This window comes from Onychomys torridus, chromosome 19 (genome assembly GCF_903995425.1).
Source record: "Onychomys torridus chromosome 19, mOncTor1.1, whole genome shotgun sequence".
NCBI lineage: Eukaryota > Metazoa > Chordata > Mammalia > Rodentia > Cricetidae > Onychomys > Onychomys torridus.
Window position 1 is genome coordinate 54,161,576 of NC_050461.1, and position 28,000 is coordinate 54,189,575.

Sequence of the window (28,000 nt, forward strand, 5' to 3'; positions counted from 1 at the left end):
GCACTTTCCAGAAGTGACCCATCCTAGGCCCCTGGGCTTCTCCCCTTGACAAGAACGTCCAAGCGAACTATAGTTTACAGCGCCCAGGCACACTTGGAGGAAGTCCCCGTGAGCTCCCTCTGGCTCATGGCAGGGTTCGGGAGATCTGCCAGGGGCATTCTATTCCCAGCTGAACCAGAGGTAGACTTTTAGTCACCCTCATTGCTTCAAAAATACACAAAAACAGAACTCACGATGTGAAAAGGGGACTGTGATCCCCATGCTACAGAGAAAGATTTGAGGCATGTGTTGCACGTGTCAGAAGTCCACAGCCTGAGACTTCCCGAACACCTTCGGCCTTTGCACGCTGACCACGCCCACCCCAACCAACACACCAGGAATCCCCAGGTCTCTTCTCCATCCGGGACCATACACTGTCTACATCACACGGACAACCCCCACGGTCCGGTCCTCCCTGAGCCTGGGCATGGGGTGCTGAGACGAGGAGGGGCGGGGCGGGGCGGCTGTAGGCTCCACCCCCAGCTCAGCCAGACTCAGCAAAGTTTTCCTCAATTGCAGCCAGAGCTGTGCAGACGCCAGAGGAGCAACAGGATGAATGCAGGTTCCGACCCCGTGGTCATCGTCTCAGCGGCCCGAACTGCCATAGGTGGGTGTCCCCGAAGACCTCCACCTGCTACCCGGCAGGTGCACAGAGTACCTGGCCCACAGCCCACTTGCAAGGTGGCCCATCGATCACCCTGCGGTGGCAAGTGCAAGGCACTGGCGGTCTGAGCTCAGGCCCTGGGCAGCTCTGGGCTTGGCGAAGCATTAAAGTCCCTGTGGCATCCTCCTCCTCCTCCTCCTCCTCCTCCTCCTCCTCCTCCTCCTCCTCCTTGGTGGTCCTCAGTGTGCTCTGGGTTCAGACGTCGTCCCTCTTCCCCATTCCGTTACAGGCTCCTTCAACGGTGCCCTGTCTACTGTGCCTGTCCACGACCTGGGGACAACTGTCATCAAAGAAGTCCTGCAGAGGGCCAAGGTGGCTCCAGAAGAGGTGTCCGAGGTCATATTTGGACACGTTTTGGCGGCAGGTAACTCCTCAGTAACCCCAGGAGAAGTCAGGCTCATTAGAAACAGACATTTATTTGCACACTCACACACACACACACACACACACACACACACACACACACTCGCCACCGGATATGTCTTGGCCCAGAGCTCCCTCTGCCAGGATTCTTTCTGCCCCTCCTCCTTCCTAAGCTTTTCCCTTGATGATCCCAGACCACCGACCTGTACTGCCTTTGCATTGTTAGAAGCAAGGCCAGCCTGGTGCATAGGAGAGTATGCATAGTGCGCGGCCACATGCCCCTAAAATGCCACACGTTTAGTAAAAGTGTGTGGGCCTGGCACTGTGCCAGCAGCAGGGAGGCTGGCTGTAGCAGATCAGGTATACTCTTGTCCTCTTGTCATGAGATAGGCTGTTCCTCACTCGTGGGAGCTTGATCATTCCCTAGAGGAAGACAGGAGAGTCTAAGAATGCCTTCACTTTACCTCTGATTCCTGCTGGGTTTGCAGACCAGTGACCACTGATCATTCCATGATGATAATTGATTTGGGGCCTATAGTCTGTGGCTAACATGCATGTGGTCCTGAGTTCACTCTCCTGCCATGCCCTATGCTCCCTCAGCATACATTTGAATTGATACTGAGTCTAATCCCCAGCCCTGTAAGCAAAAGGATGGTCCGCATTTTGGAAGACTGCTGATTTTGAGACTATGAATGCTCAACCTCTATTTCCATAGGTTTTTTGGGTTTTGGTTTGGTTTTGGCTTTGACATTAGAATATCATGCAGCCCTGGGCAACCCCAGATTTAATGTATAGCTAAGGATGATGACCTTAGGGTCTTCAGCTCTTGAGCCCTCTGCCTGCACTGCCCCCTGTTCACCATCACACCTGGCTTTGTCACTGTCTTTTCTGAGCCCCTTTGTCAACTTGTCCTTCAGGGCTTAAAGTCTTATTTGAGCCACACCACTTTGTCATGGCCCTCCAAGGTCTGACTGTGATGTCATCGGCCTGCCTGTGCTCAACCGCTCCCTCCTCCCTTCCTTCCCAGACCAGTGACTCAAAGACCTTTTCATGTGTCAAAAGACATTCCATCACTGGTTTTTCTGTTACTTTCTTCCACACCTCACCGGCTTCTGCAGAATTTCTTACATAATCATGACAAAACGTGCCAGTGTTCAGTGAGGACCTGTTAAGTGTATGTCTTAGGAAGCACTGTACCAAAGCGCTTCCCCTTTATTGCTCACTTTACTCTGTTCCTCTGCCTCGTGGATCCGACTATCTCCATCTAATAGAGGAGTGAATGCTGCCAAGATGTCATCACCTCACCAAGGCCACTGTTTGACATAGAGCCAGCACTTGAACACAGATCCATCATACTCCTTAAGCCAAGACATTTCCCCAATCACGTAGGGGGTATTTACAGAGTCACTGCTATGTGCTGAGCACTGTTCTGGAAGAAAGGGGTAAGCACTGTGTCAGGTCTCCAGCATGGAGCTCATGTTCCGATAAATGTCAGCATCACGTTCAGAACTCATTTCTGGGCCCCAAATCCCCTGAGGATGGAGAGTATAAAAACATATATCATTTTAGAAAGGTTTGATTAGCTTAAATATTTACCATTCACTGTTGTTTAAAATGAAAGAAGCTTAGGGCCAGGCCTGGAGGCACATGCCTTTAATCCCAGCACTCAGGTGGAAGAGGCAGGCAGATCTCTGTGATTTCATTGCCAGCCTGATGTAATAATGTCTTCCCTAATTAATAGCTGTGCATTTTAGTTTTACCTTCAACTTGAGACAACCTAAGATCACCCAGGAGAGTCTTAAGGAGGAAGAATTCTCTACATGGTTGACCTGTGACTTGTCCTGAGCGCTCACTCATCTCAATTGTTAATTGAGATGGGAAGACCCATCCTAAACATAGGCAGAAGCATATCATAGCTTTTCCCTGCTTAAGAGTGATGGGATGGCCGGGGCGGTGGTGGTGCACGCCTTTAATCCCAGCACTGGGAGGCAGAGCCAGGGGATCTCTGAATTTGAGGCCATCCTGGGCTACAGAGTGAGTTCCAGGAATGGTGCCAAAGCTACATAGAGAAACCAGTCTCGCAAAACAAAACAAAACAAAACCAAAAACAAAAAAGTGGTGGGAGCTGGCTGAGCATGCACAGCAGCAAGCAGGCAGCATGGTGCATTTGCTTCTCTCTCTCCTCTTGACTGGATGTGACGCAACTAGGCGATTGAGCTTGTGATGTGGTTTCCCCAGAAGTGATGGACTATATAAAAGAATTGTTATAGTCAAATAAATAAACCAAGTAAGCCTTATCTTCCTGAGTTGTCAGGATATTTTATCACCACGTCAGGTATTTACCAGTTAGATTAGAAATCGTTATCAGGAATAGGTTTGTTGCTGCGCAAAAGCTGGCCATGTGGCCTTTCGGGAGGAACGTGGAAGATGTTGGAAACTTAGGCTGGAAAATCTCTTGTTATTTGTAGTACTTAATGGGCCATTTTAGTGGAAGTTTGGAAGACAGTAATACTGTAAAAAAATGTGGACTGTGGCTGCCTAGCTCAAGAGATTTCAGAAGAAGAGTTTATCATGAACTGGGCCTGTGGTCAGTCATGTGATATTTTGATTGAGAGTCTGTTTGCTGATCAGGATGGGGCTGAAGAATCAGCGTAAGCAGAGACCATCCTCACCCCAGAGATGAAACTTTGTATATGGTTCATTAGGACAAGGAAGTGTTTCCCTAGGGTGGGCACACAGAAGCTGGCCTAAGGGGGGCCAGGCTACATCTTGACCTGCAAATCAGATTCGGTAATCTAGGAGTAATTGTCTGGTACTAGTTTAGAAGGCATGAAAAATGCAACTTTGAGGGGTTCTGGTGAGCACGTGAGGCTTGGCACCTTTTGGCCCAGTCTGGTCTTTACAGAGAGTCTCTACGAGGCAATTACTGAAGGTGAAGCCTCAGGCAGAACAGAGACTCCGGGATATTGGAGATGCCAGGATTGTGGGATTTCCACCAGTGAGAGCTGCAGGTAAGGACTGAGCGAGAAGAAGCAGGAAACCTGTGGGGTGAAAGGCAGAGCAGTGGACGCCCAAGCCCTCTGCAGCCCAGGAGGCTGTCTGACCTGAACTATGAGGTTTGGGTGTATACTGCTAGATTTGGGTTTTACTTAAGTGTGGTTGTTTGTTTGTTTGTTTATTTATTTATTTTTGGTTTTTCAAGACAGGGTTTCTCTGTGTAGCCCTGACTGTCTTGGAACTTGCTCTGTAGACCAGGCTGGCCTCAAACTCACAGAGATCCATCTGCCTCTGCCTCCCGAGGGCTGGGATTAAAGGTGTGCGTCACCATACCCAGAAAGAATATTTAAGTGTATAATTTGTTTATTTTTAGGAAGCCCTGTTAAGTGACTTTGGACTTTTAACACACTGGAATGTTTAAAGACTTTGGACTTTTAAAGTTAACACTGCATTTTATATTACGATATTAACCTGAGACTTTAGGGACAAAGATAAAAAGTTACTGTTTAAAGGTGGTAAGTTTCTATGTGGGGCTAACAAACAGTGGGTTGTGCTGGTTAGTTCTGCTTTGTTTTGGAGAGGTGGTTCTGTTTTTGGGAGAGGGTTATCTGTGTGTTGAGACAGTGTCTCACCATGAAGACCAGGCTAGCCTACAACTCACAGAGACCCAGCTGTCTCTGCATTTTTATTAGTTTAGTGCATCTGAATCTGTGTGCACATATATGTGCATGTATGTATATGTGAGGATGCCTGTGAAGGTACAGACCTAGAAGTACAGGCAGTTGTGAGCTGCTTGCCATGAGTGCTGGGAACAAAGTTCAGATTCCCTCAGCGAGGGCTTATGATTTCCTGAGCCTCGGGCTTTTGACCAGGTTTACACTACCAACCCACGCCTTCTAGAGAAAGTGTGCTCCACTTTCTTCAAACTCCCTTTTAAAATGTACTTTTAAATTAGCTTACAGAGTAGTTGTTTCCATAAAGGTTTTTCTTTTTTTTTTTTCTTTTTTCTTTTTCTTTTTCTTTTCTTTTCTTTTGTTTTTTTTTTTTTAGCTGAGGATCGAACCCAGGGCCTTGTGCCTGAGCTAAATCCCCAACCATCATAAGGGTTTTTCACTCATCCCTTCCTCTCCCCCATTACCTACCCCTACCCCTGGTTAACATTTTAGCCCCTCCTTTTACTGTCATATACCTGTGTCTAATACCCCTCACCCCTGAGACCTCTTCCCCTCCTCCTCTCACGGGTCGCTCTAACTTCCTGAGCTCATGAAATTAAACACACACACATCTAAGAATCCAAAGCTCCATCTTCCATCCTAAGGTAGTGTCTGGCTTTTTTGGTGAGGTGTGTTTCTTGGAGGCAACAGATAGTGCCTGCTTTTTGATCCAATCTACTAGTCTGAGTCTTTTGATTGGGGGATTGAGATCATTAATATGCAGAGTTATTTTTGAAAGGTGCTCTTCGATGCCCGCCATTTTGTTGAATTTTAGTGTTTTTGCTTGTTGTTTTGTTTTGTTTTTCTCTTTCTCTCCTGCTTGGTATTATTGTAGCTTGGTTTATTCTTTCCTGTGGCTGCATGGGTGAATTTATCTCTTCTAAGTAATTTTTTCAAGTATGTTCTGTAAAGTTGGCTTTAATAGCCATAAATTTCTTTAGTCTATATTGTCATGGAAAGTTTTTATCTTTCTTTTAATTACAACAAATAGTTTTGCTGGTATATTATAGGTTGGCAGCATTATTTTTTTTTTTTAATCTTTCAGAACTTGTTATATATCTTTCCAAGCCCTCTGGCTTTGTAAACTTTCAGCTGAGGGGTCCAGCTGTTAAGAGCACTGGCTGCTCTTCCAGAGAATTGGAGTTCAATTCCCAGCACCCACATGGCAGCTCACAACTGTCTGTAACTCCAGTTCCAGAGGATCTGATACCCTCACACCAATGCACAAGATAAAAGTTATAATAAAATAAAATACTTCAGTTAAGTAATCTGGTGTCATCTGATGAGCCTGCCTTCATGTGTGACTTGGCGCATCTCTCTTGATGTTGTATATTTACTTTTTTATTATGTATATTAAGTGTTTTAATTATAATGTGACAAGAACAGTTCTCTTCTGGTCTGTCTGGTGCCCCAAATGCCTCTTGTATCTGGATTAGCATCTCTTTTCCTAAGTCTGGGAAATTTTCTGTTTTAAATCGTTTTCTATGCCTTTAGAACGAGGTTCTTCTTCTTTGTTCTCATCCATAAATGTAGTCTGTTCAGTCTGTTGCACCTGTCTTGGAGGTCTTGTCTTTGTCCTTGTTGATTGTGATAGTCCCTCCACTTGGTCTTTAAGCTCAGACATTCTATCCTGTCCTTGGTGGACTCCATCATCACTGAGACTGTACAGAGGGGTTTTGTCTGTTTTTATCTTTTGTTTTTGTTTCTGTTTTTTTCCTGATATTTTCAGACAGGGTTTCTCTGTGTAGCCCTGGCTGTCCTAGAACTCACTCTGTAGACCAGGCTGGCCTCGAGCTCAGAGATCCACCTGCCTCTGCCTCCTAAGTGCTGGGACTAAAGAAGTGAGCTACCATTGCTCAGCATCTATTTTTAACCTAACTTATTACATTTTCTATTTCCAGAATTTAGGTTGCTTTTTCTTCACAATTTCTATCTCTTTGTTTCACTCATTTATATCTCTCCTGTTTCATATCATCCATCTCCTGTCTTGTTTCATTCAACCATTTGTGTTCTTGAATACGATTATAGTCTATGTCTAGGGTTTCATTTAACTCACTCTCACTAGATACCATTGTTTTAGGGTTAATTTTTTAGAGGAATTATGTTGTCTTGTTTATATTTTTTGTTGAATTTTGTTTTGTTCTTTGAGACGGGATTTCTTTGTGTAGCCTTGGCTATCCTGGTACAAGCTCTGTAGACACACCTCTGCCTCCCAAGTGCTGGGATTAAAGGAGTGCACCATCACCTCCCAGTTCATATTTTTTATGTTTCTAATGTTCCTGTGTTGAGATTTAGGTATCTGGTGTTAATTCTTTGCTTGCCTGCTTTTTATCTTTTAAATCAGCTATATTCTTTCAGTTGAAGTATTTGCAATGTTCAAGTGGGACTTGGATATGGTAGTGTTGAGTGTGTAGTTTAGAAAATAATTCCTCAGACCAGAAACTCTGGGTGATTGACATAAGCTTTATATTATTCTATGGGAAAGTAACAAGAGATGTTTGGTAATTTCATTAATCAGTCATCATAATAGCCAATTAATAACAGTAGCCCTTTTGACATCAATAACTTGGAGAACTACCAACCAAAGATACTATGGAATGCATTGGATTTCAATTAATAAGATTAGGAGTTGGAGGAAAATGGGTGGGTAAGGATAAGGATTAAGTGGTAGATGGACTTGGAAAGGAGAGCATGGGTAGGAAGAAGTATTTAGATGGACTTTGTAAAGGTAGAGTGGGTAAAGATTAAGGATTAGATTAACTTTGAAAAAAATCAAGGTGAGACTGTTATAGTCCATAGATTTCAGAGTCTGTTAAAGCTACTGAAGGTTATAATTAAGAAGTAACAAAGAGGGCTGGAGAGATGGCTCAGAGGTTAAGAACACTGACTGCTCTTCCAGAGGTCCTGAGTTCAATTCCCAGCACCCACATGGTGGCTCACAAACATGTGTAATGAAATCTGGCACTCTCTTCTGTGTACATAATAAATAAATGTTAAAAAACTCATACAGTTGAAATAAAATAAGTATTACAAGAAGAAGGAGAAGGAGAAGAAGAAGTAACAAAGAGAAGAAGGCCCAGGTGATGGTGGTGCATGCCTTTAATCCCAGCACTCAAGAGGCAATCTGATCTCTGAGTCTAAGACGTCTACAAAGTGAAACTCAGGGCTACACAGAGAATTCCTGTCTGAGAGAGAGAGAGAGAGAGAGAGAAGAAGAAGAAGAAGAAGGAGGAGGAGGAGGAGGAGGAGGAGGAGGAGGAGGAGGAAGAGGAGGAGGAGGAGGAGGAGGAGGAAGAGGAGGAGGAGGAGGAGGAGGAGGAGGAGGAGGAGGAGGAGGAGGGAGGAGGAGGGGAGGAGGAGGGAGGAGGAGGGGAGGAGGAGGGAGGAGGAGGAGGAAGAAGAGAAAGATGAAGAGGAAGAAGAAGAAAAGAGGAGGGAAGGCACATAGGAATATGTGGGATACTATATAAGATGTGTCCAAAGAATATAGTAAAGAATAGAAAACTGGGTGTAGAAACACAAACAAAAGGCCTAAAACCTAACTTAGCAATAAACAGAAAAAGCAAAACCAGCATGAGATATGGAAGAATAAAATCAAAGAGGAGAAAAGGAATACTTAGGGAGTGAATTGCTGGCCCAGTTGAACTAAGACCAAAGGTGAAGTTCTCAGGTCCCTCTGGCTGTCTGGTTCCACAGGATGTGTGGCACAGCGAATGAGAGCCTTTGCTATCTGCAGCCTCTGTTCTGAGGCTGGAAGGGGCAACAGTAAGTCCTTGGCTGGTGATTCCCTCCGACTCCAGCATTCCACAGTGGCCTTTCCTGGTCCTGCATATCCAGGGTATGGAAAGAACAGAACTTCCCTGGCCTTCTGCTACTCTTAAGTATGGGTTATATTTATTCTAACTCAAGAGATGCCCTCAGTTAAAGAAAAAAAGGCATTTATCAGTTCTTATTTTGCTATATATATTATAAATATGTATGTGTGTATATAATATGTAACATATGTATTGTTTGTAGATTTCATTTATTTATTTATTGGGATTTTTTTCAGACAGGATCTCTGTGTAGCCCTAGCTGTCTTGGAACTCTCTTTGTAAACCAGGCTGTCCTCCAGCTCACAGAGATCCACCTGCCTCTGTCTTAAAGGTGTGAACCACTACCACCCACCTATTTTTTATATTTTTAACTATGTACATGTGTTTGTTAACATATGTATATATGAGAGAAATGCCCACAGAGGCAAAGAGAGGGTGATAGTACCATGGAGTTAGAGTTACAGGCCGAGAGCAAAACTCCAGTCTCTGCAAGGACTATAAGGACTTTTAACCACTGAGTCATCTCCAACCCCCCCCCCGCCTTTTTTTTTTTTTTTTTTTTTTTAAAGACAGTCTTACCATCTAGTGCGGGCTGGCCTAGAAGTTGCTATGTAGTACATGTGGGTCTCAAACGACCATGTAATAAATGCTGGTCTCCAACTTAGAGTATAGCCCAGGTTAGCTTTGAACTTGTGTATGATCTCCTGCCTAATTTCAAGAGTGCTGTGAACCACTGCAACAGCCTGATTTTATACATAGTTTGTTATATATGCTCTACTCACAGTATAATGAGTAATAAACCCTCTTTATTCCTAGGTGTCTTATGCCATGAACTTGGGAGCAAAATGCTCTACATGTCTGAATTACGCCTTGTGTTTACAGGCAGCATAACTAGCTGGCTCTTACCCTTGGTCTTAACTACATTTCTTGCTGACTAGGAGGAAAAGTCTGGCCCTCTCTAGAGATGAAGATCTTGAGGTTCTGTGTTAAGGTGTTGGGAACTTGCTTGTGGAGGAGTTGCACAAGGTGCCATCTGTCCCAGGTCTAGAGTGCCAGGCAGAGAGGGAGACAGGCATCTGTGCTGCTGAGAGAACTTAGCTGGCCTGAAGGCATGGGAGGTGGCGGGCCATCTCCTTGCACTCAGCCCTCACTTGTCCCTGATGTTTTACCTTTCCCCTTGATGGCTTAGAGGCTCCTGTGTTCCTTGTTCCAGGTTGTGGGCAGAATCCTACTCGACAAGCCAGTGTGGGGGCAGGGATCCCCTACTCGGTTCCAGCATGGAGCTGCCAGATGATCTGTGGCTCAGGCCTAAAAGCCGTGTGCCTTGCAGCCCAGTCCATAGCCATAGGTGACTCCAGCATTGTGGTTGCAGGAGGCATGGAGAACATGAGCAAGGTAAGTGCAGAGGTGCCCACCATCCTCCTCAGCCATGGTGCATGTCCTGCTGAGGAGCACAGAAAGCGACTCAGCCTGAACCCCTGCTTGAATGGATATTCATTGTTCTCCAGGTTGCATGAGAAATCCTATGTGAAGAACAGCCTGTCAGCCAGGTAGTGGAGGCAGAGGATAACTTTTCTAAGCTGTTGTTCCAGAGTGTTTTCTGAAAGGAACCCACAAGATTAGTTGTTGCTGCCACTTCTTACTATGTAGCCGAGGCTAGCCTAGGACTTGCTATGTAGTCTAACCTAGCCTTAAGTGCTTGCTTCTCCAGCTCTGCCTACTGAGTGATTTTATATATATGCCACTGTTCTCATAGAAACCTTTTAATTTATTTATATATTTATTTTTAAAGATTTATTTACTTATTGTATACAGTGTTCTGTCTGCATGTATGCCTGCAGGTCAGGAGAGGGCACCAGATCTCACTACAGATGGTTGTGAGCCACCATGTGGTTGCTGGGAATTGAACTCAGGACCTCTGGAAGAGCAGTCAGTGCTCTTAACCTCTTCAGTACCCTTAAGCTTTGAACCATCTCTCCTGTCCCTGAAAAACCTTTGGAAATTTTTGGATATTTTTCAAGTATCCAAAACTCTCTCTCTCACACACACAGACACAGACACACAGACACACAGACACACACACACACACACATTCTCTCTCCCTCTCTCTTTCACTCTCTCTCTCCTCTCTCTCCTTACCACCCTCCCTTCCTCCTTTCTTCTCTTCCTTCTTTTATTTATTTTGTTTTTTTTGAGACAGGGTTTCTCTGTGTAGTCCAGGCTGTCATGGAACTCATTCTGTAGATCAGGCTGGCCTGGAACTCACAGAGATCTTCCTGCCTCTGCCTTCAGAGTGCTGGGATGAAAGGAGTGAGCCACCACCGCCTGAACAAAGCTTTTCTTTTTAGGAGTAATCTTTAAACTTTAAAGGTTTAAAAGCTCCTTTTTATCATGCCCAAAAAGTTAATAGACATGTCTATTATAGGAAATTCATCTTGAGAACACTAAAACGACTATCTCACAGGCTGTCGTCCTTAGGAAGTTGACAAGGTCATGAAGGCCACCTGAATCATCCAGATTCATAATTCAACTCCTCTACTTATTATCAAAGAATAAAAATTAGATAGTTCAATAAAGGAGCAACTGCTTGGTTATGTCAAAATCTTGGTTAGGTCCCCAGATTTTCCACTTGACATGCTGTCAGGGTTTTCATTTCCATAAAATCGGTTGTTTCCCATCATGCACTTCTGTCATTTTCCTCTTCTTAAAACTAATAATAATAATAGAGGCTGGGTGTGGCGGGGCACACTTTAATCTCAAAACAGAAATGATAGTACATAAAATAAAACACATTTCTCACCCGTATTACTGGGAAGTGGGCACATGCCTCCACACCAGGTGGAGCCAGGCCAACTGCTGGAGTAGATTCTCTCCTTCCACCAGGTGGGTTGTGGGGACTGAACTCAAGTTGTCAGACTTGGTGCCAGTGCCTGTATGTACTGAGCCATCTCACTGACACTGCCTTGCTTTCCTTTCCTTTTTTTTTTTGGTTTGTATTTATTTATTTGCTTATTTGCTTATTTAATTATTTGTTTGTTTGTTTTTCAAGACAGGTTCTCTGGGTAGCCCTTGCTGTCCTGTAGACCAAGCTTGGCTCAAACTCAGATATCTACCAGTGTTTGCTTCCTGAGTGTAGGGATCAAAGGTGTGCACCACCATGCCACTTCCCCAACCCCCAGAATTTAGACAGGGTCCTATGTAGCTTGGACTGCCCTGGAACTCCCCATGTATTCCAGGTTGGCCTCAAATTCACAGAAATCCACCTATCACTGCCCACACCAGTGCTGGCACTGCCTTGTTTTGGAGAGATGAATCTAAATGTTCTTTGAACAGAGTGGGACAGTGGAACTGATAAGCTGTGCTGTTTAAAATTTCTAGTTCATACTCGATTGAACTTCCAGAGAGAATGGCCCACAGCTGAAAGTATTAGAGCAACTGAACTCAACAAGTCAGGTAGGATTCTGTGCAGCCTGCTCCTAGACACAGCTCATCAGCCCAGGGAACAGCGCATCCCTAGGCAGTGTTCTTTCTCCTTTTGACCTGGAGCCAGAGCAAGCTCAGAACAGTCCACACACAAATAATCCAGACCATAATCTGCACACAGAGTACAAGGAGCCTTGGGAGGTCAGGTCCCTACCATGTCAGGGCCCAGACCAGAGGGAAACAGGAGATAGGCTGGCTTGTTTTGGACTTGCTTTCCCTCTGTGAGGAAGAGTCAGTCACATGTTGCCCCTTAACCTTCCTGTCATGGCCCTTGATCAGGAGGGACCCCAGGGACCAGACCTTGTTGATCTGCTTGAGGGTAGGACATGTAAAAGCCACCCCTGGTGAAGCATGCCCAGTCCCTGCTGTTCAGGAGGCTGAGAAGCACATGAGCCCAGAAACTCAAGACCAGCCTAGATCACACAGCCAGACCTCACCTCAAAAACCAAAGGAGAGAACATGACCCAGGATCACAGGGAGCTGCCCCTGTCCGGGAGGCTTGCCATTCGGGTCTGTGTCACCCAGTGCTGTCCTTCAAGCTGGCCCTGCAGTGGACCAGTACCTTCTTGTTCAAGTAGCTCCAGGTCTGACCTTGGAAGCCACTGGTCAGAGATCAGTGAGCTCAGCAACTGCAGAGCTCAGGAGGAGGCCAAAGGTCACAAAGTGAGTGGAGTCCTTCTGGTTGGATATAGCAAAGTGCAGGCCTGCCTGCACCCAGGGCTGTGTGTGGTCACACAAGCCAACATGGCGTCAGTGCTGTGATTCCTAACTTACAGGTGGGAACAGTCGTTTTCATTCATAGATATCATTGTACTCTGATTCACCTCTCTTGACTCCTTGCCCATTATTACCTTTCCATTGTATGCAGGCTGCTTTTGAATTTCCGGAAGTCAAGACTACCTTCTCCTCAGAAACCCTCCTCTCAGTTGATATTGCAACCTGAGTATTCTCCCTGTGGGTATTCTCCTCTCAGAATAGATATTGGATGTGTTGGAGCAATGAGCAGTAGTGAAGGGCTTGTACTCTTCTTGCAGAGGACCCAAGTTCAGTTCCTAGCATCCATGTCAGGGGCCTCACAACTGCCCACAGTCCAGCTCCAGGGCGTCCAATACCCTCTGGTCTCTTTGGTGTGCACTCTTGTGGTGCCCATAAAGTCATTCAGGCAGACACACACACACACACACACACACACACACACACACACACACACACACGCACACAACGTTTTTTAAAGTAGGCACATGATTCTGGCTTTTATGCCATCTCCTTAGGTAATACCTGTCTCTCTAGAAGGAAAGAATAGAACCACAAGGAATGAAGACACAGAATGGACAGGCTTGAGAGAGAAACGGGCAAGTTACAGAGGAATAGACTGCTGAGAGAAGGCAGGTGGGATTGTCTGCTAATGCCAAGAGGTTTCGGGCCCTGACCTGGGGAGCAGGTAGTAGGGAGAAGGGCTTGATGGGTAGAGGGAGGAAACACTGTCCAGACCATTCTGAGTCTGAATGGGATCCTAAGGAGAGGGCTGATGACAACCAAGTCTAACTTGTTCTTACTTCCTGTTTCCAGGCCCCTCACTTGGCTCACCTGAGAGCAGGAGTCAAGATGGGGGAGATGGCGCTGGCTGACAGCATCCTCTGTGATGGTCTCACAGATGCGTTTCACAACTATCACATGGGCATTACAGGTGAGGCTGATGCGGCTGCAAACACCAGCTTTAAAGAGGTTGACGAGAGAGCATGGGACAGTGTCATTGCAGAAGCCCTGAGTCTGAAGGCTGTCCTCCTTAGCTATTATGATGTGGTAGTGAGCTTGGTGATTCTGTGTGTGTGTGTGTGTGTGTGTGTGTGTGTGTGTGTGTGTGTTTCTGTCTGTCCAACATACTGATCTAGGAAATTGGACTCAGATCATCCATCTTGGCAACAAGTGTCTTGACTCACTAGTCTATTTCATTGGCCTTTTTTTTTTCTTTTTTTGAGCTGAGGATTGACCCCAGGGCCTAGCGCTTGCCTACCACTGAGCTAAATCTCCAACCCTTTTCATTGGCTTTTTGTTGTTTGTTTTTGCTCTTTTGGGGATCCACCACCCAGCTCCCCAATGAATCACACACAGAAGCTTATTCTTCATTATGAGTGCCTGGCCTTAGCTGGGCTTATTTCTAGCCACCTTTCCTTAACTTAAATTATCCCGTCTTCCCTTTGCCTTTGGGCTATTCCTGTTCTACTTCTGTACACCTTACTCTTACTCCGCGGCTTGCTGTGTAGCTGGGTGGCTGGTCCCTGGTCCTCCCCCCAATTTTCTCCTTCTATATATCCTTTCTCTTACACAGGCACCATAACACAGCTTCACAGAGTTGCACAAGTGCAACATAAACAAAAGGAACACACCTAAAATATTATTCTACAACAGGTTTTGTTGTTGTTGTTGTTGTTTTTTTTAAAACAGGGTTTCTCTGTGTAGCCCAGGCTGGCCTGGAACTCAGATCCACCTGCCTCTGCCTCCCAAGTGCTGGGATTAAAGGCGTACATCACCACACCTGGCTTTTTCTTTTCTCAAGCTTAATAGTACAATAGGTCAACTTTGAAGATGAGCTAAGAATTAGTATTGATGTTAAATTACTTGATTGTTTAAAAAGGGTTTTAAAATCTGTATTTGTGTGTGCATGAGCACACAGGTATGCAAATACTGAAGGGATTGTCTGGAGATCATAGGTCAACGTGCAGTAGTCAGGTACTCTCCCTCTGTGGAATCCAGGTCTTCAGCATTGGCAGCAAGCATCTTTATCTTGCTGCAGAGACATATCATCAGCCCAATTCTGTTTTTAAACAACCCTTATGCAAATAATTTGTTTAAGGGAAGTATATAATGATATTGTAATTCAGAGGTAAAAGGGAATTGTATTTCCATCTTTCCCTCAGGTGGTTAGGAAAGAGAATGTTCAGGTCAATGGGACAAAAATATCAATGGTATATCTGGATACTGATTTCTGGAAGTTTACACTTTCTTATATAGAAAAAGAAAGAAAAGCTGGGTGTGGTGGCACAAGCCTTTAATCCCAGCAGAGGCAGGTGGATCTTTGTGAGTTCCAGGACAGGCTCCAAAGCTACAGGGAAACCCTGTCTCGGGGAGACAGAAAAAAGAAAAAGAAAGAGAAAGAAAAGAAATACCTCTCAAGAGGCACTGGATTTCAGGTCCACTATCAAGACAGCAGAACCGGCCAGCAGAGCAGTGCCTCTCCTCTTACCAAGAGGCCTGCTGGTGTGTACTCTTAATTCTGGGTTAAATGTGAGTAACTTGAGCTACCAAAACCCAGCTCACGAATATGCTGTTATTGCCTTTTCTTCTCCTCAGCTGAAAATGTAGCCAAAAAATGGCAAGTGGGTAGAGAAGCCCAGGACAAGGTTGCAGTTCTGTCCCAGAACAGGGCAGAACGTGCACAGAAAGCTGGACACTTTGACAAGGAGATTGTACCAGTGTTGGTGTCTTCTAGAAAAGGTGAGTGTGGAGAGCACAGTAAACATGAGCCTGTGTAGGGCCGTTTGTGAACTGGTCTTTACAAGTTGTAAAGGTGTAGACTTTATACATCTGAATGTGAGCAAGCAGATGGTGATGTGGTGTTTTGAGACATGGTCCTCCTGTGTAGCCCTGGATGAACTCCAGGTCACTATGTGGACTAGGCTAGCCGCCTCCTGCTTCTGCCTGCTGAGTGCTGGGATTACAGGTGAGCCACCACACCTGGCTGGAAAATGTTGTCTACATGGGATATGGTCACATGGGAAACTGTCATCTTCAAATTGTCCACAGCTGCAGTGTATATCATCCAGTGGGCTCCATGAGAAGTAGAGCATCAGTTTGTGGCTATTAGGAAGACACAACTCTCCTGTAGTCTAAATAGTCTTTCCAGTTGCTTGCATGTGCATCTCACATCCCATTTGCAGAAGACGATTCCTGTTAGGGTACTGTCCATTCTGCTCTAAAGCAGAATCTGCAGACAGTTCCCTTATCAATAACTGACATCCATGCTCAGCTAAGAGGGTGGATTGTTCCACTCCTGACTCACTCAGTTTTAGCCATCTCAATGCAATCACAAACCCAGGTACACACAATACAAATACCTCTGTCTTTAGGAAGGCCTTCGGATTTGGAACACAGCCAGACTTTCTCATGAAGAATTCTATGTAATAATTCCTACTGGAATGGAAGTGGGTAAACGTTAATAAACCTTTCTACCAAATATGAATCCCCTTGTTTCTGATACCGAAATCCGAACACTCTGCCTTCTCTGTCCTAATCCCAGGGAACTGGTTTTACTTTTTTCAGGTCTTACTGAAGTGAAAATTGATGAGTTTCCTCGCCATGGGAGTAACATGGAAGCCATGGGCAAGCTAAAACCTTACTTTCTTACTGATGGGACGGGAACAGTCACGTCTGCCAATGCAACAGGTTGGATTTCTGAAGGGCACTGGGGAAAGTACAGACTTTGAAGTCTACCAAGTGAATCTTTCTACACAAAATGATTCCTAAAACTGGGTTTATGGAAAAGCTTGTCCTTTCTATAGTGTTGGTTATTAATCTGTTCTGAAGTGATTTGCTTTCTTGACATCTAGACTAGACATATAAGAGCTCCAGAGTAGCTGGGTATGGTGGCACACACCTTTAATCCAGGCACTTGGGAGTTAGAGGCAGGTGGATCTTTGTGAGTTCAAGGTCAGCCTAGTTTATAAAGTGAGTTCCAGGACAGCCAGGGCTGTTATAGAGAAACCCTATATGGACACCACCCTTCCTCACCCCCCAACCCCCCAGAAAAAAAACAAAACTCCAGAGCATCACAGGCCTCTACCTCCAGCACTTAAGTGGCAAAGGTAGGTGGATCTATTTGGTTTCAAGGTCATCCTGGTCTAAGTAATAAATTCTAGGTTAGCCAGAGCTATATAGTGAAACACTATCTGAAAACAAAACCCTATATTCATCCACTACATACTTTCCCAATTCCAGGAAGTCCCAGTATCTGTAAGCCTTGGCTTGTTTCTTCAGTTTCCTAACATCCTCGGCCCCCTGGCCCCCTTCCATCTCCATAGCTATTGGGGGCATCTCATAATGTATGGTTGACATCTTATTCCAGACTTGACCCATTTCTGAGTACTGTAAAGTCTGACGAATCACAGCAAAGGGCCTTGCTAACTTGTCAGCAGCTTAATGGTTTCAGGTAGAAAAGGCGGCCCTGGGTTAAACCTGGGCTTAAAGAGCACTGTAGAAACCAAGTCACCTGTTTACAGGGATAAACGATGGTGCCGCTGCTGTGGTTCTCATGAAGAAGACAGAAGCTGAGAGTCGAATGCTGAGACCTTTAGCAAGAATAGTTTCCTGGTCACAGGCTGGTGTGGAGCCTTCCATTATGGGAGTAGGACCAATTCCAGCCATCAAGCAAGCCGTGAGTCCTTTAGCAATGAGTATGTGTGTTTGTGGACACACTTGGGCACATGACCCCAGGCTGCTTTCAAACTGTGTAGCCAGAGGATATTGAACGGCTCCTCCACCTAGTAGCTTCCCAAATGCTGAGGTTAGTGAGCATCAGCAGTGACCTCAACGTTTCCATTTTCACTTTTCTGTGTGCATGTACATGGTGTCAAGTCTGTAGTAAGCACTCTTTAAACCTCCACTCCAAACCTTTCCACCCTCAAATGTAAGGAGGTGCTTTGACTTTCTGCAACTAGGTTTCATTTGCTGCCTCTTAGCCCTAAGACCTGTCCACCCCAACCTCCACACTGGGATTACAAGTGCACATCTCTAAGCCTGGCTTTTTTTTTTTTTTTTTAAAGATTTATTTATTATGTATACAGTATGTATGACTGCTGGCAGAAGAGGGCACCAGATCTCAGTACAGATGGTTGTGAACCACCATGTGGGTGCTAGGAATTGAACTCAGGACCTCTGGAAGGAGTCGTGCTCTTAATCTCTGAGCCATCTCTCCAGCCCCGCATGGCTTTCTTAAAATATGGGTTCTCAGGATTGAACTCAAGTGCTATTCAAAGCATTTTACCTGCAGTTCTCTGCCAGTTTAAACTTAAAAAAATACTAGATCCAAATGTTCTGTATTATACCTAACAGGACAGTTTGGACTTCCTTTCTACCTTAGGGGTAAAGTACATCCTTTTGGTTTTGAGACTGGGCCTTGCTCTACATAGCCCAACCTGGCCTCAAATTTAGTTGTCCTGTCCAGCCTCTTAAATGCCCAGACTACAGGCCTGCCACTCTCTAGCTAGAGAATAACTTCTACACTGTGGTGTCACTAAAGGAGTCCATCATACCGCTCTTATGGGAACATTATGTAGGCTGATTTTAGCCCACTGAACCCTTGGGACACAGGTAGAAGGCATCATGACACACCTAACTTCACAGTAGCAGTTTCCAGAATCCCATACACCAATTACGTATGTGTCAATAACTAATGGTTTAACTTCATTTTTCCTGTAGGTTGCAAAAGCAGGCTGGACCCTAGAAGATGTTGACACATTTGAAATCAATGAAGCCTACGCAGCTCTCTCTGTTGCAATAGCTAAAGAACTTGGATTAAACCCTGAGAAGGTAACCAATAGGAGCAAGTTGTGCTGTTTGCTAATGAACTTGTACCATCCAAGTTTATTTCTGCCAGGTGTTCAGTTGACTTGTTGGTTTGCAGAGCAAAAAACTGAGTATATTCATAACAAATGAACAGGACATTCTAGAAACAAGGGAACCAGAGGTGTCGCAGGCAGCATTTACTCCTAAGCTTTACAGTGAAAGTTGAGTGTGAAAGGGTGGTTTGCTAGCATTAATACTGAGAGGAGAAAGATAAGACTGGGGGTGTTAGCCTGTGTCCACAGAAGACTGACTTAAGATCCTCTCCTTTCCTGTAGGTCAACATCGATGGAGGAGCCATTGCCTTGGGCCATCCTCTGGGAGCATCTGGCTGTAGGATTCTAGTGACCTTGTTACACAGCCTTGAGAGAAGGGGCGGGACACGTGGTGTGGCAGCCCTGTGCATTGGGGGTGGGATGGGGATAGCAATGTGTGTTCAGAGAGGATGACCTGCCTGACAGCCATCAGCCTTGAATGTTCTTGTTCAATCAGTGAAACACTAGATAGTAGGTGAAATCAGAGGGCCAAAGTGAAGACAGGAACCCAGGTGGACAGCTTGCTGGACTTTAATGTGAGTCACCCAAGGCTAAGACATTGCACCTGACACTGCTATAAATAAAAGGGAGATCCAATCAGTCATCAAGGGCTCCTGAGTGAACGGCATTTTCGTAACTTCCATGTTTATCGTCTTTGCTTTCCGGGTGCAGTTTTATCAGATCATCGATTCGAAGAATGGTGATTGCAGCTTCTGTTGCAAACTTGAGGCTCTTCACTTTAACTATGGTTGGTTCAAACACCCCTGCTTGCTTGTTGTCTCGTGGTTTCCCATTAATCAAATCAAGACCAATCCTGTAATGGTGAAAATCTGACTCAATGACCTCTTCCCAAGCTGATGTGAAATGTTCCAGCTATTCTAGTCCACAAGACTGGGAGTTCTAACAGCTGTACCTCTGGGAGTAGAAAAGCTGGTAGTGTAGCAGAGAAACCTATCTGCCAAACATTTAGCAAATAGTCACATGTTGCATGCTGATATTATGTTCAGCCAAGTTGTGCATACAGTTTGGTGGCCAAAAGATTCTTTTGCCTAGTGACAGCACAGCTGTCTTGCTTGGTGTTAAGTATGCCTTATAAAGTCCTCATAAGGACCAGATGATGTAATGACACACTATTCTGAGACTATATTCACTGTAAGCTGAGGGGGCTGCCTGAACAGGGTAAGAATAATCTAAGATCATCCTCGTGGACTTCCTAGACTAACCAGAGTGTCAGAATGGAATCCAGAGTTGACAATTAGAACACAACACTGCTAAAAGTCTGCAGCCACCATCAGATAGGTACCAAGCAACAACGATACCTGTAATGGTTCAGTATGTGACAAATAATTCACAAAGGCGTAGGGAGGGACAAAGGTACTACGATGAATTCATGACAGCTGACAATGGAACACTGTATACTCACCACTTTAGATTTTTACGTTCTGGGTTAACTTGAGCCTCATTGTGAAAAGCTCTTAACTTGGCAACCAGGTCAGTTGAGTCCTGGGCAGCATTCACTGCCAGTGTATTAGGAATAACAAGAAGAGATCTTGCAAACTCTGCAATAGCAAGCTGTTCCCGAGATCCCTAGGAAGAAAGACATGCGGTGTCTTCAGGAAAGAAAACAAAGCATACAGCAGAAGGTCCCCGGCGGGTATACCCAACAGCACCATCTCCTAGGCCGCCTTTCTGAACCCACCCTTACCATACTGGTCGCATAGTTTTCAAGGTATATGGACAGGGCAGCTTCTACAGCACCTCCACCTGGGACCACAGATTTTGACTCCAAAACTCTCTTCACCACACAAAGAGCATCATGTAAAGACCGCTCCATTTCATCACACATGAAATCATTTGCTCCTCTTAAGATAATTGATGCAGATGTACGAGCCTTGGTACTACAAAAAACAAAAAAAACAAAAAATAAAGCCAACCAACCAACCAAAAATAAACCCAAAAAGTAAAGTCATTAGTGTTTTTTAATTAATGAAAACAATATTACCTGCAAACACCCTTGGTTAAATCTTGTTCACATTGAAACATAAGGCACCAAGAACAATGTCTGGACCATGTAGAAGAGACAAAACACACTTCATCCCCATTTACAATGGCCCAGTATTATTTTATCCCATGCGTATAACTGCTCCTACCACTGAGAGACTAGAGCAGCAAATAAATGGGAAAGAATTTTTACAATAGAATCTGCATTGCTTTGTAACTTATAAAAGTAGTTCCTTCCAGGCAGCTGTGGTGCATACCTTCAAACCCGCACCCAGGAGGCAGAGCCAGGTGGATCTCTGTTGAGTTTGCGGCCAACCTGGGCTACAGACTGAGATCCAGGACAGGCGCCAAAACTACACAGAGAAGCCCTGTCTCGAAAAACCAAAAGTAGTTCTTACTTTTTGATTAAGATCAGCTCATCATCACAAATTCTCTCCTGTACCACCTCTTCTGCTTGTCCCAACATTGTAGCTTCAAAAGTTTCTTCGCCTTCCAAATTGGCCAGTGTGGACAGAATACTTGCTGTATGAAAGAGTCATAATGATAAATTTTTTTTTCATGGTTTCAGTTTAGTGTTTTTTCTTATAAGAAAAGCAATGCATTACTTCAAGGTTATAGACAAGTCACTACAACTTAACACAAGACAAAACTGTCATTTTTGAGATAAAATCAGTTTACTCATTTCCAACAAACTCAGCATTAATCAACTTTTCCAATTACCTGGGGGGAAAAATGGCTCCATTAGAGCACCACAAGAAGGAAAAAACCTTTGTGAAACTTAGTACCAATATTAACGGAAAGACCTTTGACCCAGTCACATATATTACTAAGTAGTTTGTCTTAGGCTGGGAGAAGACATACCTCCAGAAGCTTTAGCAATACGCTTGAGGTCTCTTTTTAAAACTCTTCTAACAGCCATGGCACCAGCCTCCACAAAATACTTCAGACACATATCATCTATCCCACCAGTGGTCAGAATAACATTGGCCCCAGTCGCCAGGATTTTCTGAATTCTCTCCTTGGTGATATCTGATTCTCTACAGAGAAAATACCAAAATGAACAACTTCAGCATTTTAAATATGCAGCTGTAACTTTCACTAGGTACACGTTATATTAACTATTCTTTCCTGCTAACTAGAAGCTCAATCAGTCCAACTTACGTTAATTTCAAGGACTTGAAAGTAACACTTGCTCTTTCAACCACAATTTGAGTTCCTAATTAAGGGTGACAAAAACAAAACAAAAACCCACAAAAAACCCAAACCAACCAACCAACCAAAAACATACCACCTTGTGCCCTCTCCCACCTTAAGGATGCAATGGATTTATTATTAATGACAATCCCAAGACAGCATCACTAAAGCTGAAGCTGTATCAAGTCAAGAAAGAAAGATAGAAATCCAGCCCTACATAGTGGGATAACAAAATGGTTCACACTGGCAGTGGTGGCACAGGCCTTTAATCTCAGCACTTGGGAAGCAGAGCCAGGCAGAGCTCTGTGAGTGTGAGGCCAGCCTGGTCTGCAGAGTTCCTGGACAGCTAGGGCTACACAGAGAAACCCTGTCTCAAAAAACCAAATAAATAACAAAAAAGTAGTTCAGAGTTGAACCAGCAGAAGTTATATAAGACCAGAGAATGAAGATCCTTGAGAGGTCTATAAGAATATGTTAGGGCTGGAGAGATGGCTCAGAGGTTAAGAGCACTGGCTGTTCTTCCAGAGGTCCTGAGTTCCATTCCCAGCAACCACATGGTGGCTCACAACCATCTACAATGAGAGATCTGCTGCCCTCTTCTGGCCTGCAAGCTGAACACTCACTATATACATAATAAATAAATAAATCTTAAAAAAAAAAAAAAAGAATATGTTAAAGAGCAGATGGTGAAGATGCTTCAATGTTCTGAGCTAAGGCTATGATTGTCAACATTTATTGTTTTCAAATGAGCCTGCAATGTTAATGTGAAAATGACTGAATAGATGAAGACTTCAGAGACAGAACCCAGAGATAAGTTACCTGTCAAGGATAGACCGCTTGACCAGAAAAGTAAGAGTTTATAAAATTATGTTCCTGGAAGGTACAGCCAAGGACTGAAGCAAAATCAGGTTTTAGGACTAGTTATGCAATCAGAATTCATCTGTGGACATTTCTTTCTTTTTTCTTTTTGAAGACAGAGTTTCTCTGATTCCCTGGCTGGTCTGGAACTTGCTCTGTAGACTAGGCTGGCCCCAAACTCACAGAAATCCCCCTGCCTCTGTCTCCTGGACTTAAAGGCATGTGCCACCACTGCCTGGCTCATTTGTGGACATTTCTAATGAGCCTGAGATGAACCTGCTAGGAGGCAGTAACATGTACCATGAAAATAATAAGCAAATGGAAGAGATTAAAAGTCAATTATTAAGGCCAGCGATAGGCCAATTATACACGAGCAATGCCCCAGAGTACAATGGAGTAAAGCATGTCTGCTAGAGTGACGTCACAGCAGCTGCAGCCAGCACCACCAGCTGTGTCCCACAGCCTTGGTGCATAGCATCTCAGGTGAGAACCACAGCAGCCCCACAGTACCTAACTAACACTTGAGGCAACTCTCTGCTGCCCATTTTGACCACAATTCCTGGTTTCAATGATCTCCCTGCTTCAGACACATAAAGCTAGACCATGCCTGCTTGACTAATCATTATTTTATAACATGCTTCTACCTAGTACAAGTGTTGATTTACAAACATCCTTTCACAGGCAAAACTCTCCCCACATACCTCTGTCTAATCTGGTCCAATTTCTCAGGGTCTGTAATAACCACCTGTACTCCAAGCTTCATTTTTGTTTTCTGCAGGCTGAAGTCAAGACAAGCAATTTTTGCATTAACTATTCTCTTGGGCATGCCTGTAAATGAATAAAAGGTCAACTATAACAATGTTAGGGTTAGTTATAGATAAAAAGACAGTTATCCTTAAAACCATAACGAAAAATTTCATGTTATACATAAACCCAATTTAGATGGCAAATAATTACATTAAACCTTAGGAAAGTCTGATGGTCGCAAGGGCACACAATTCTTTCAATTTATACCCACCACAAATTCTTTTTTTTTTTTTTTAAATTTTAAAGGCAGGGTTTCACTATGTAGACAAGACTGGCCCTTAAATTCAGAGACTTTCCTATCCACTCCACAGTGCTGGAATTAAATGCCTGTGTCACCATGCCCAGCTCCTTATTTCAACTATTTAAGCCTATTAAGATATGTACTATGAAAAACACAGACCAAAATCAAAGGAACAACAAAAACCAAAACAAAGTGTCTGAACTGTAGTAGTCTCAATTTCCAAATAACCCTGAACCTTACTTACCCTGAGATCCCACCACACAATTGAGTGCATAGCCATTGATCAGCATGCTTTCTATTTGACTTCTCCCATGGGCTTTTAGAATATTAACGGAATTGACTGGATATCGAGGCTGGCCTTTCATATCTGTGTATTTAACAGCAAGTACAGCATCCACTACCATATTAGAGAAGAAGTCACCATTTCTGAGACAACAGTTAAAGACAACAACAGACTTGAAATAACTCTCCAATGGAGGACAGTACTATTCCTACAGTCCAGGTGACTTGTGCACATTTACCACCACCTGCTTTTCACATCACCCTCTGCCACGGCAAGGCTGGAAAGGCATCAGCAGTTTCAGCCATTTTTCTCTAACAAGATCAATTTGCATTAAACTAGCACTTTAAATTTTACTGCATAAAATTGACATTCTATAAAACCTAGTCTTCTTTTAAGAGTGAAAGGTGGGCCAAATCTCACTGGAACATTTAAGGATACATTCCAATAATTTTGGAAGACATGGATGTCTTAGCAGCATTGATCAGACAGTCTCTTCCAAGTTCGTCTGTGTTAATAATAAGGTTCTCACTGATATAGCGCACTGCTTCCCTGTTAAAGGTATGGGACAGAAAAATATAAGCACACCACTCAGGAGTTTTGCATTTCACCACGCTTAACACACTATCAATGTCACAGGCAACAGTTTTCTGTTCAGCCATTTCATATAGGGGGAGGACACTGAAAAGTCCTCCCTCTTCAGATCACGGCACCTTTCCTCTATCCCATAAGCATAGCCACTAAAATCTATTAGGAGAAAACGTGGTAGTCAAATGGGAAGAAGATTAGTGACACCACCACAGCGGACTACAACCACTACACAAAATGACACTGTCTTTCAATGCAGCCTTACTTGCAGGCAAGCCGGTAGCCACTAATAACTGACGTCGGATGAATTTTCTGTTTGACTAGTTCATCTGCGTTTTTCAGAAGTTCTGCTGCAATAATTACCTGTTGATTAAACACTGCTTTAAGTACTCATGGCACAATGTATACAGAAAAACATTAAAATGACCTGACATCATTATTTTCATTTTATTTACTTATTCGTTTTTTTCAAGACAGGGTTTCTCTGTGTAGCCCTGGCTGTCCTGGAACTCACTTTGCAGACCAGGCTGGTCTCAAACTCAGAGATCCACTGTCCAATGCCTCCCACTGCTGGGATTAAAGGCGTGCACTACTATGCCCAGCTACGACCTAGCATTATTAACTAGCCACAGTAGACAAGTGAGCGGCAGCTTGCTGAAAATATAAAATGGAGACCACTACAAAGTATTCTGTGCAAATGGTAAGCTACAAACACCAGAAAAATGCCAAAACCCCAGCACAACAGAATTTATACCCATTACATTTAGAGATTGAATGCAACAAAAGCTAAATATCTAACAATTGAAATGACTTTTGCAATTCTAGTATGTTTAATTAAATCTTACAATCATTTAAAACACAGAACACTAAAAACCACTTTTCTGAATTTAAAGAATTTGTCCACTTTTTTTTTTGGAGAGGAATTAAGGTATTTATTAAGTCACATTATTTTAAACAAGTTAGACAAAGGCCATTTTCACTGTCTAGGAACAAGACCAAGTTAAGGCCAAGTTAAGTCTCTACATAAATTTCTCCACAATCTGTTTAGCTAGAGTTAACATCTTCCTCATTAAACAGTATTATAGCAGTATGCTGGATAATTCAAAGGTGTGTTATTAACATTGCTGACTAGCTATTAGCACTGTATGGTAGCAAATTAACTTCCTCAACTTTCTATTCTGAATTTCCAAGATTTCCTGCCCACATTTAAAATTCAAAAATATCTATTAAGCAACAAAGAAGCCCAAACCTGGTAACCTTTTCTTGAAATAAGAAACTCTTTTCTACATGTAAACATTATCATGGCAAGGGGGTTGAAAATAAGCCCCCAAATTCATGAGATCCCAGTATTTAAAACAAGCTTATATTCAACCACCTAAGTTCTTTTCCTACTTAAATTGCACAAACTAGTTACAATTAGTTTTCAAATGTTTGTGAGACCATAACCATGTGACTTATCTCTGACCTACAGCCAAGGAGTCAACTTTAATAAGTGACTATTCTCTAGCCAGTCTCAGGCAGCGCCTCACCACTGAAGTAGTTCCATCTCCAACTTCTTTGTCTTGCAGGTCGGCCAGCTCACAAAGAACTTTAGCGGCAGGATGTTCTACCTCCAGTAACTTCAGGATGGTGGCACCATCATTAGTAATGGTTACATCCTGAGAAATATACACTCAGCTTTAATATATTTAAGTAGAAACAAAGACTTTACAGAGAAAACCATTTTGAGTTTTTTTTTGAAATTTTTATCAAGGCAACCAAGAACAGTTAGATATACTTACACCAATATCATCCACCAACATTTTATCCAAGCCAACTGGCCCAAGAGAACTTTTAACAATGTTGGCAATAGAAGCTGCAGCCATAACTGTAGATGGGGGAAAAAAAAATCAGAACAATTCACAAACTAAGAGACATCCAACCACCTATGATTTTCTCAAATCTACAAATCTGGGGGAGGGGGACCCCACCTATTTAAGGGCTAGTGAAGCTTAACTATTTTATTCTGAGTATGTCAAATGTTCCAGAGTTTGTGGACAGCCTGGTCTACAGATGAGTTCCTGGACAGGCACCAAAGCTACAGAGAAATCCTGTCTCAAAACAAAAACAAAAAATGTTTCAAAGAGTTCAATGCCTCAAAAAATAAGTAATCCTCGCCACTGTTCATTACAAAACATTTTTTAAATTTATTGAAATTTACTTTATGTGCATTGGTGTGAGGGTGTCAGATCTCCTGGAACTAGAGTTACAGACAGTTGTGAGCTGCCATGTGGGTCCTCTGGAAGAGCAGTCAGTGTTTTAACCGCTGAGCCATCTCTCCAGTCCCGCCAGAAAAATTTTAAGGTACACCTCAGATTTTTCCTTCAGACTCTAGCAAGTTTTAATAAGAATAGTAGATAGTCACACCTGAGTAGTGATTGTATTTCGGGGGCGGGGAGAGACTTTAATAAATTGATAAGCATAACCACGATTCGAAGACGTTAAATGCTTTCAAAACCAGGTTCGACTACAGCTCACCACGCGTTAATTCCTATTAACGTTAACAACGATAATGGTAGTGTCGCTTCCTGACGTTCAATTTGCAATCCGTTAGGTTTGCCTGGGAGCAGCTGTCCACTGCAAGATCCAAGAACCCGACCAGCCAGCCGGAGGGAAGTAACGCAGAGACCACCTAAAACCTGCCGGCATTTTCTCAGGTGCACACGGGACGGGTGCAAACTACTCCTCTCTGGTCATGCCAGGGACGCTGCAACCCGGCTAGAACCAGAAGCAAGGGGCCGCGGGGCGTGGCAGGCGGGTAGGTCTGGAGCTCGCCTTCCGTGCAAGGCAGCTCTGACTCGGGGCGTGGACGCCCACACCCATCCTGCGCGCTTCCCCCCAAAAACGTGCTGAGCTCCGGAGCGTTCTTCTCTTACACGGAAGGGCGCATCAGCGGCGAATCGGCCCGCGAATGAAGGCCGCCCCGGGCCCGGGCCTCTCCTCGGGGCACTGCACGGTGCCAAGAGGGTGGCCCCGGCCTCCCGACCGCGACTGGGCCTTGGCCTGCGCCGCCGCGGGCCTGGCCCGGCATTCTCTCGTCCTTACCGTTCTGGGAGCGGATCGCCTCCCCAGTGCTGCGGTCCCCGAACACGGACAAAGGACCCTCCATCTTTAGAGAACCTGGCCAAGCTCGCTAACACCGTACGCTAACGGTATCTCCGCTCCGAGGCCGGTCAGCGGCCGCCACGACAGGGACCACGGCGTGGAGAGGCCCGAGCGGCGCCGCGCGGGCTGCTGGGTAACACGCCCCGCCCGCTTCCCACTT

At 44.3% G+C, this 28,000-nt stretch overlaps 2 protein-coding genes and 2 non-coding genes across 4 annotated transcripts; 1 reads left to right on the plus strand and 3 right to left on the minus strand.

Moving 5' to 3' along the window:
* The first annotated feature begins 565 nt into the window (after positions 1-565).
* LOC118570383 (acetyl-CoA acetyltransferase, cytosolic-like) lies at positions 566-19,331 on the plus strand. The gene is made up of 9 exons (XM_036168804.1): positions 566-646; positions 933-1,067; positions 9,805-9,986; positions 13,644-13,761; positions 15,426-15,569; positions 16,395-16,517; positions 17,351-17,505; positions 18,549-18,659; positions 18,971-19,331. Exons 1-9 carry the CDS (start codon positions 592-594, stop codon positions 19,139-19,141), a joined length of 1,194 nt encoding a protein of 397 aa, XP_036024697.1. The 5' UTR covers positions 566-591; the 3' UTR covers positions 19,142-19,331.
* On the minus strand, positions 19,241-27,991 carry Tcp1 (t-complex 1). Its single transcript, XM_036168801.1, has 12 exons — positions 27,781-27,991; positions 26,478-26,563; positions 26,226-26,354; positions 24,962-25,059; positions 24,550-24,660; positions 24,073-24,254; positions 23,482-23,608; positions 21,590-21,765; positions 21,127-21,250; positions 20,433-20,625; positions 20,151-20,314; positions 19,241-19,541 (listed from the first exon to the last, which is right to left on the minus strand). Exons 1-12 carry the CDS (start codon positions 27,842-27,844, stop codon positions 19,325-19,327), a joined length of 1,671 nt encoding a protein of 556 aa, XP_036024694.1. The 5' UTR covers positions 27,845-27,991; the 3' UTR covers positions 19,241-19,324.
* On the minus strand, positions 20,784-20,911 carry LOC118570759. The gene has a single exon (XR_004943250.1). It is a non-coding gene; the product is annotated as a small nucleolar RNA SNORA20 (small nucleolar RNA).
* Positions 24,753-24,889, minus strand: LOC118570760. Its single transcript, XR_004943251.1, has one exon. It is a non-coding gene; the product is annotated as a small nucleolar RNA SNORA29 (small nucleolar RNA).
* Positions 27,992-28,000: the final 9 nt, after the last annotated feature.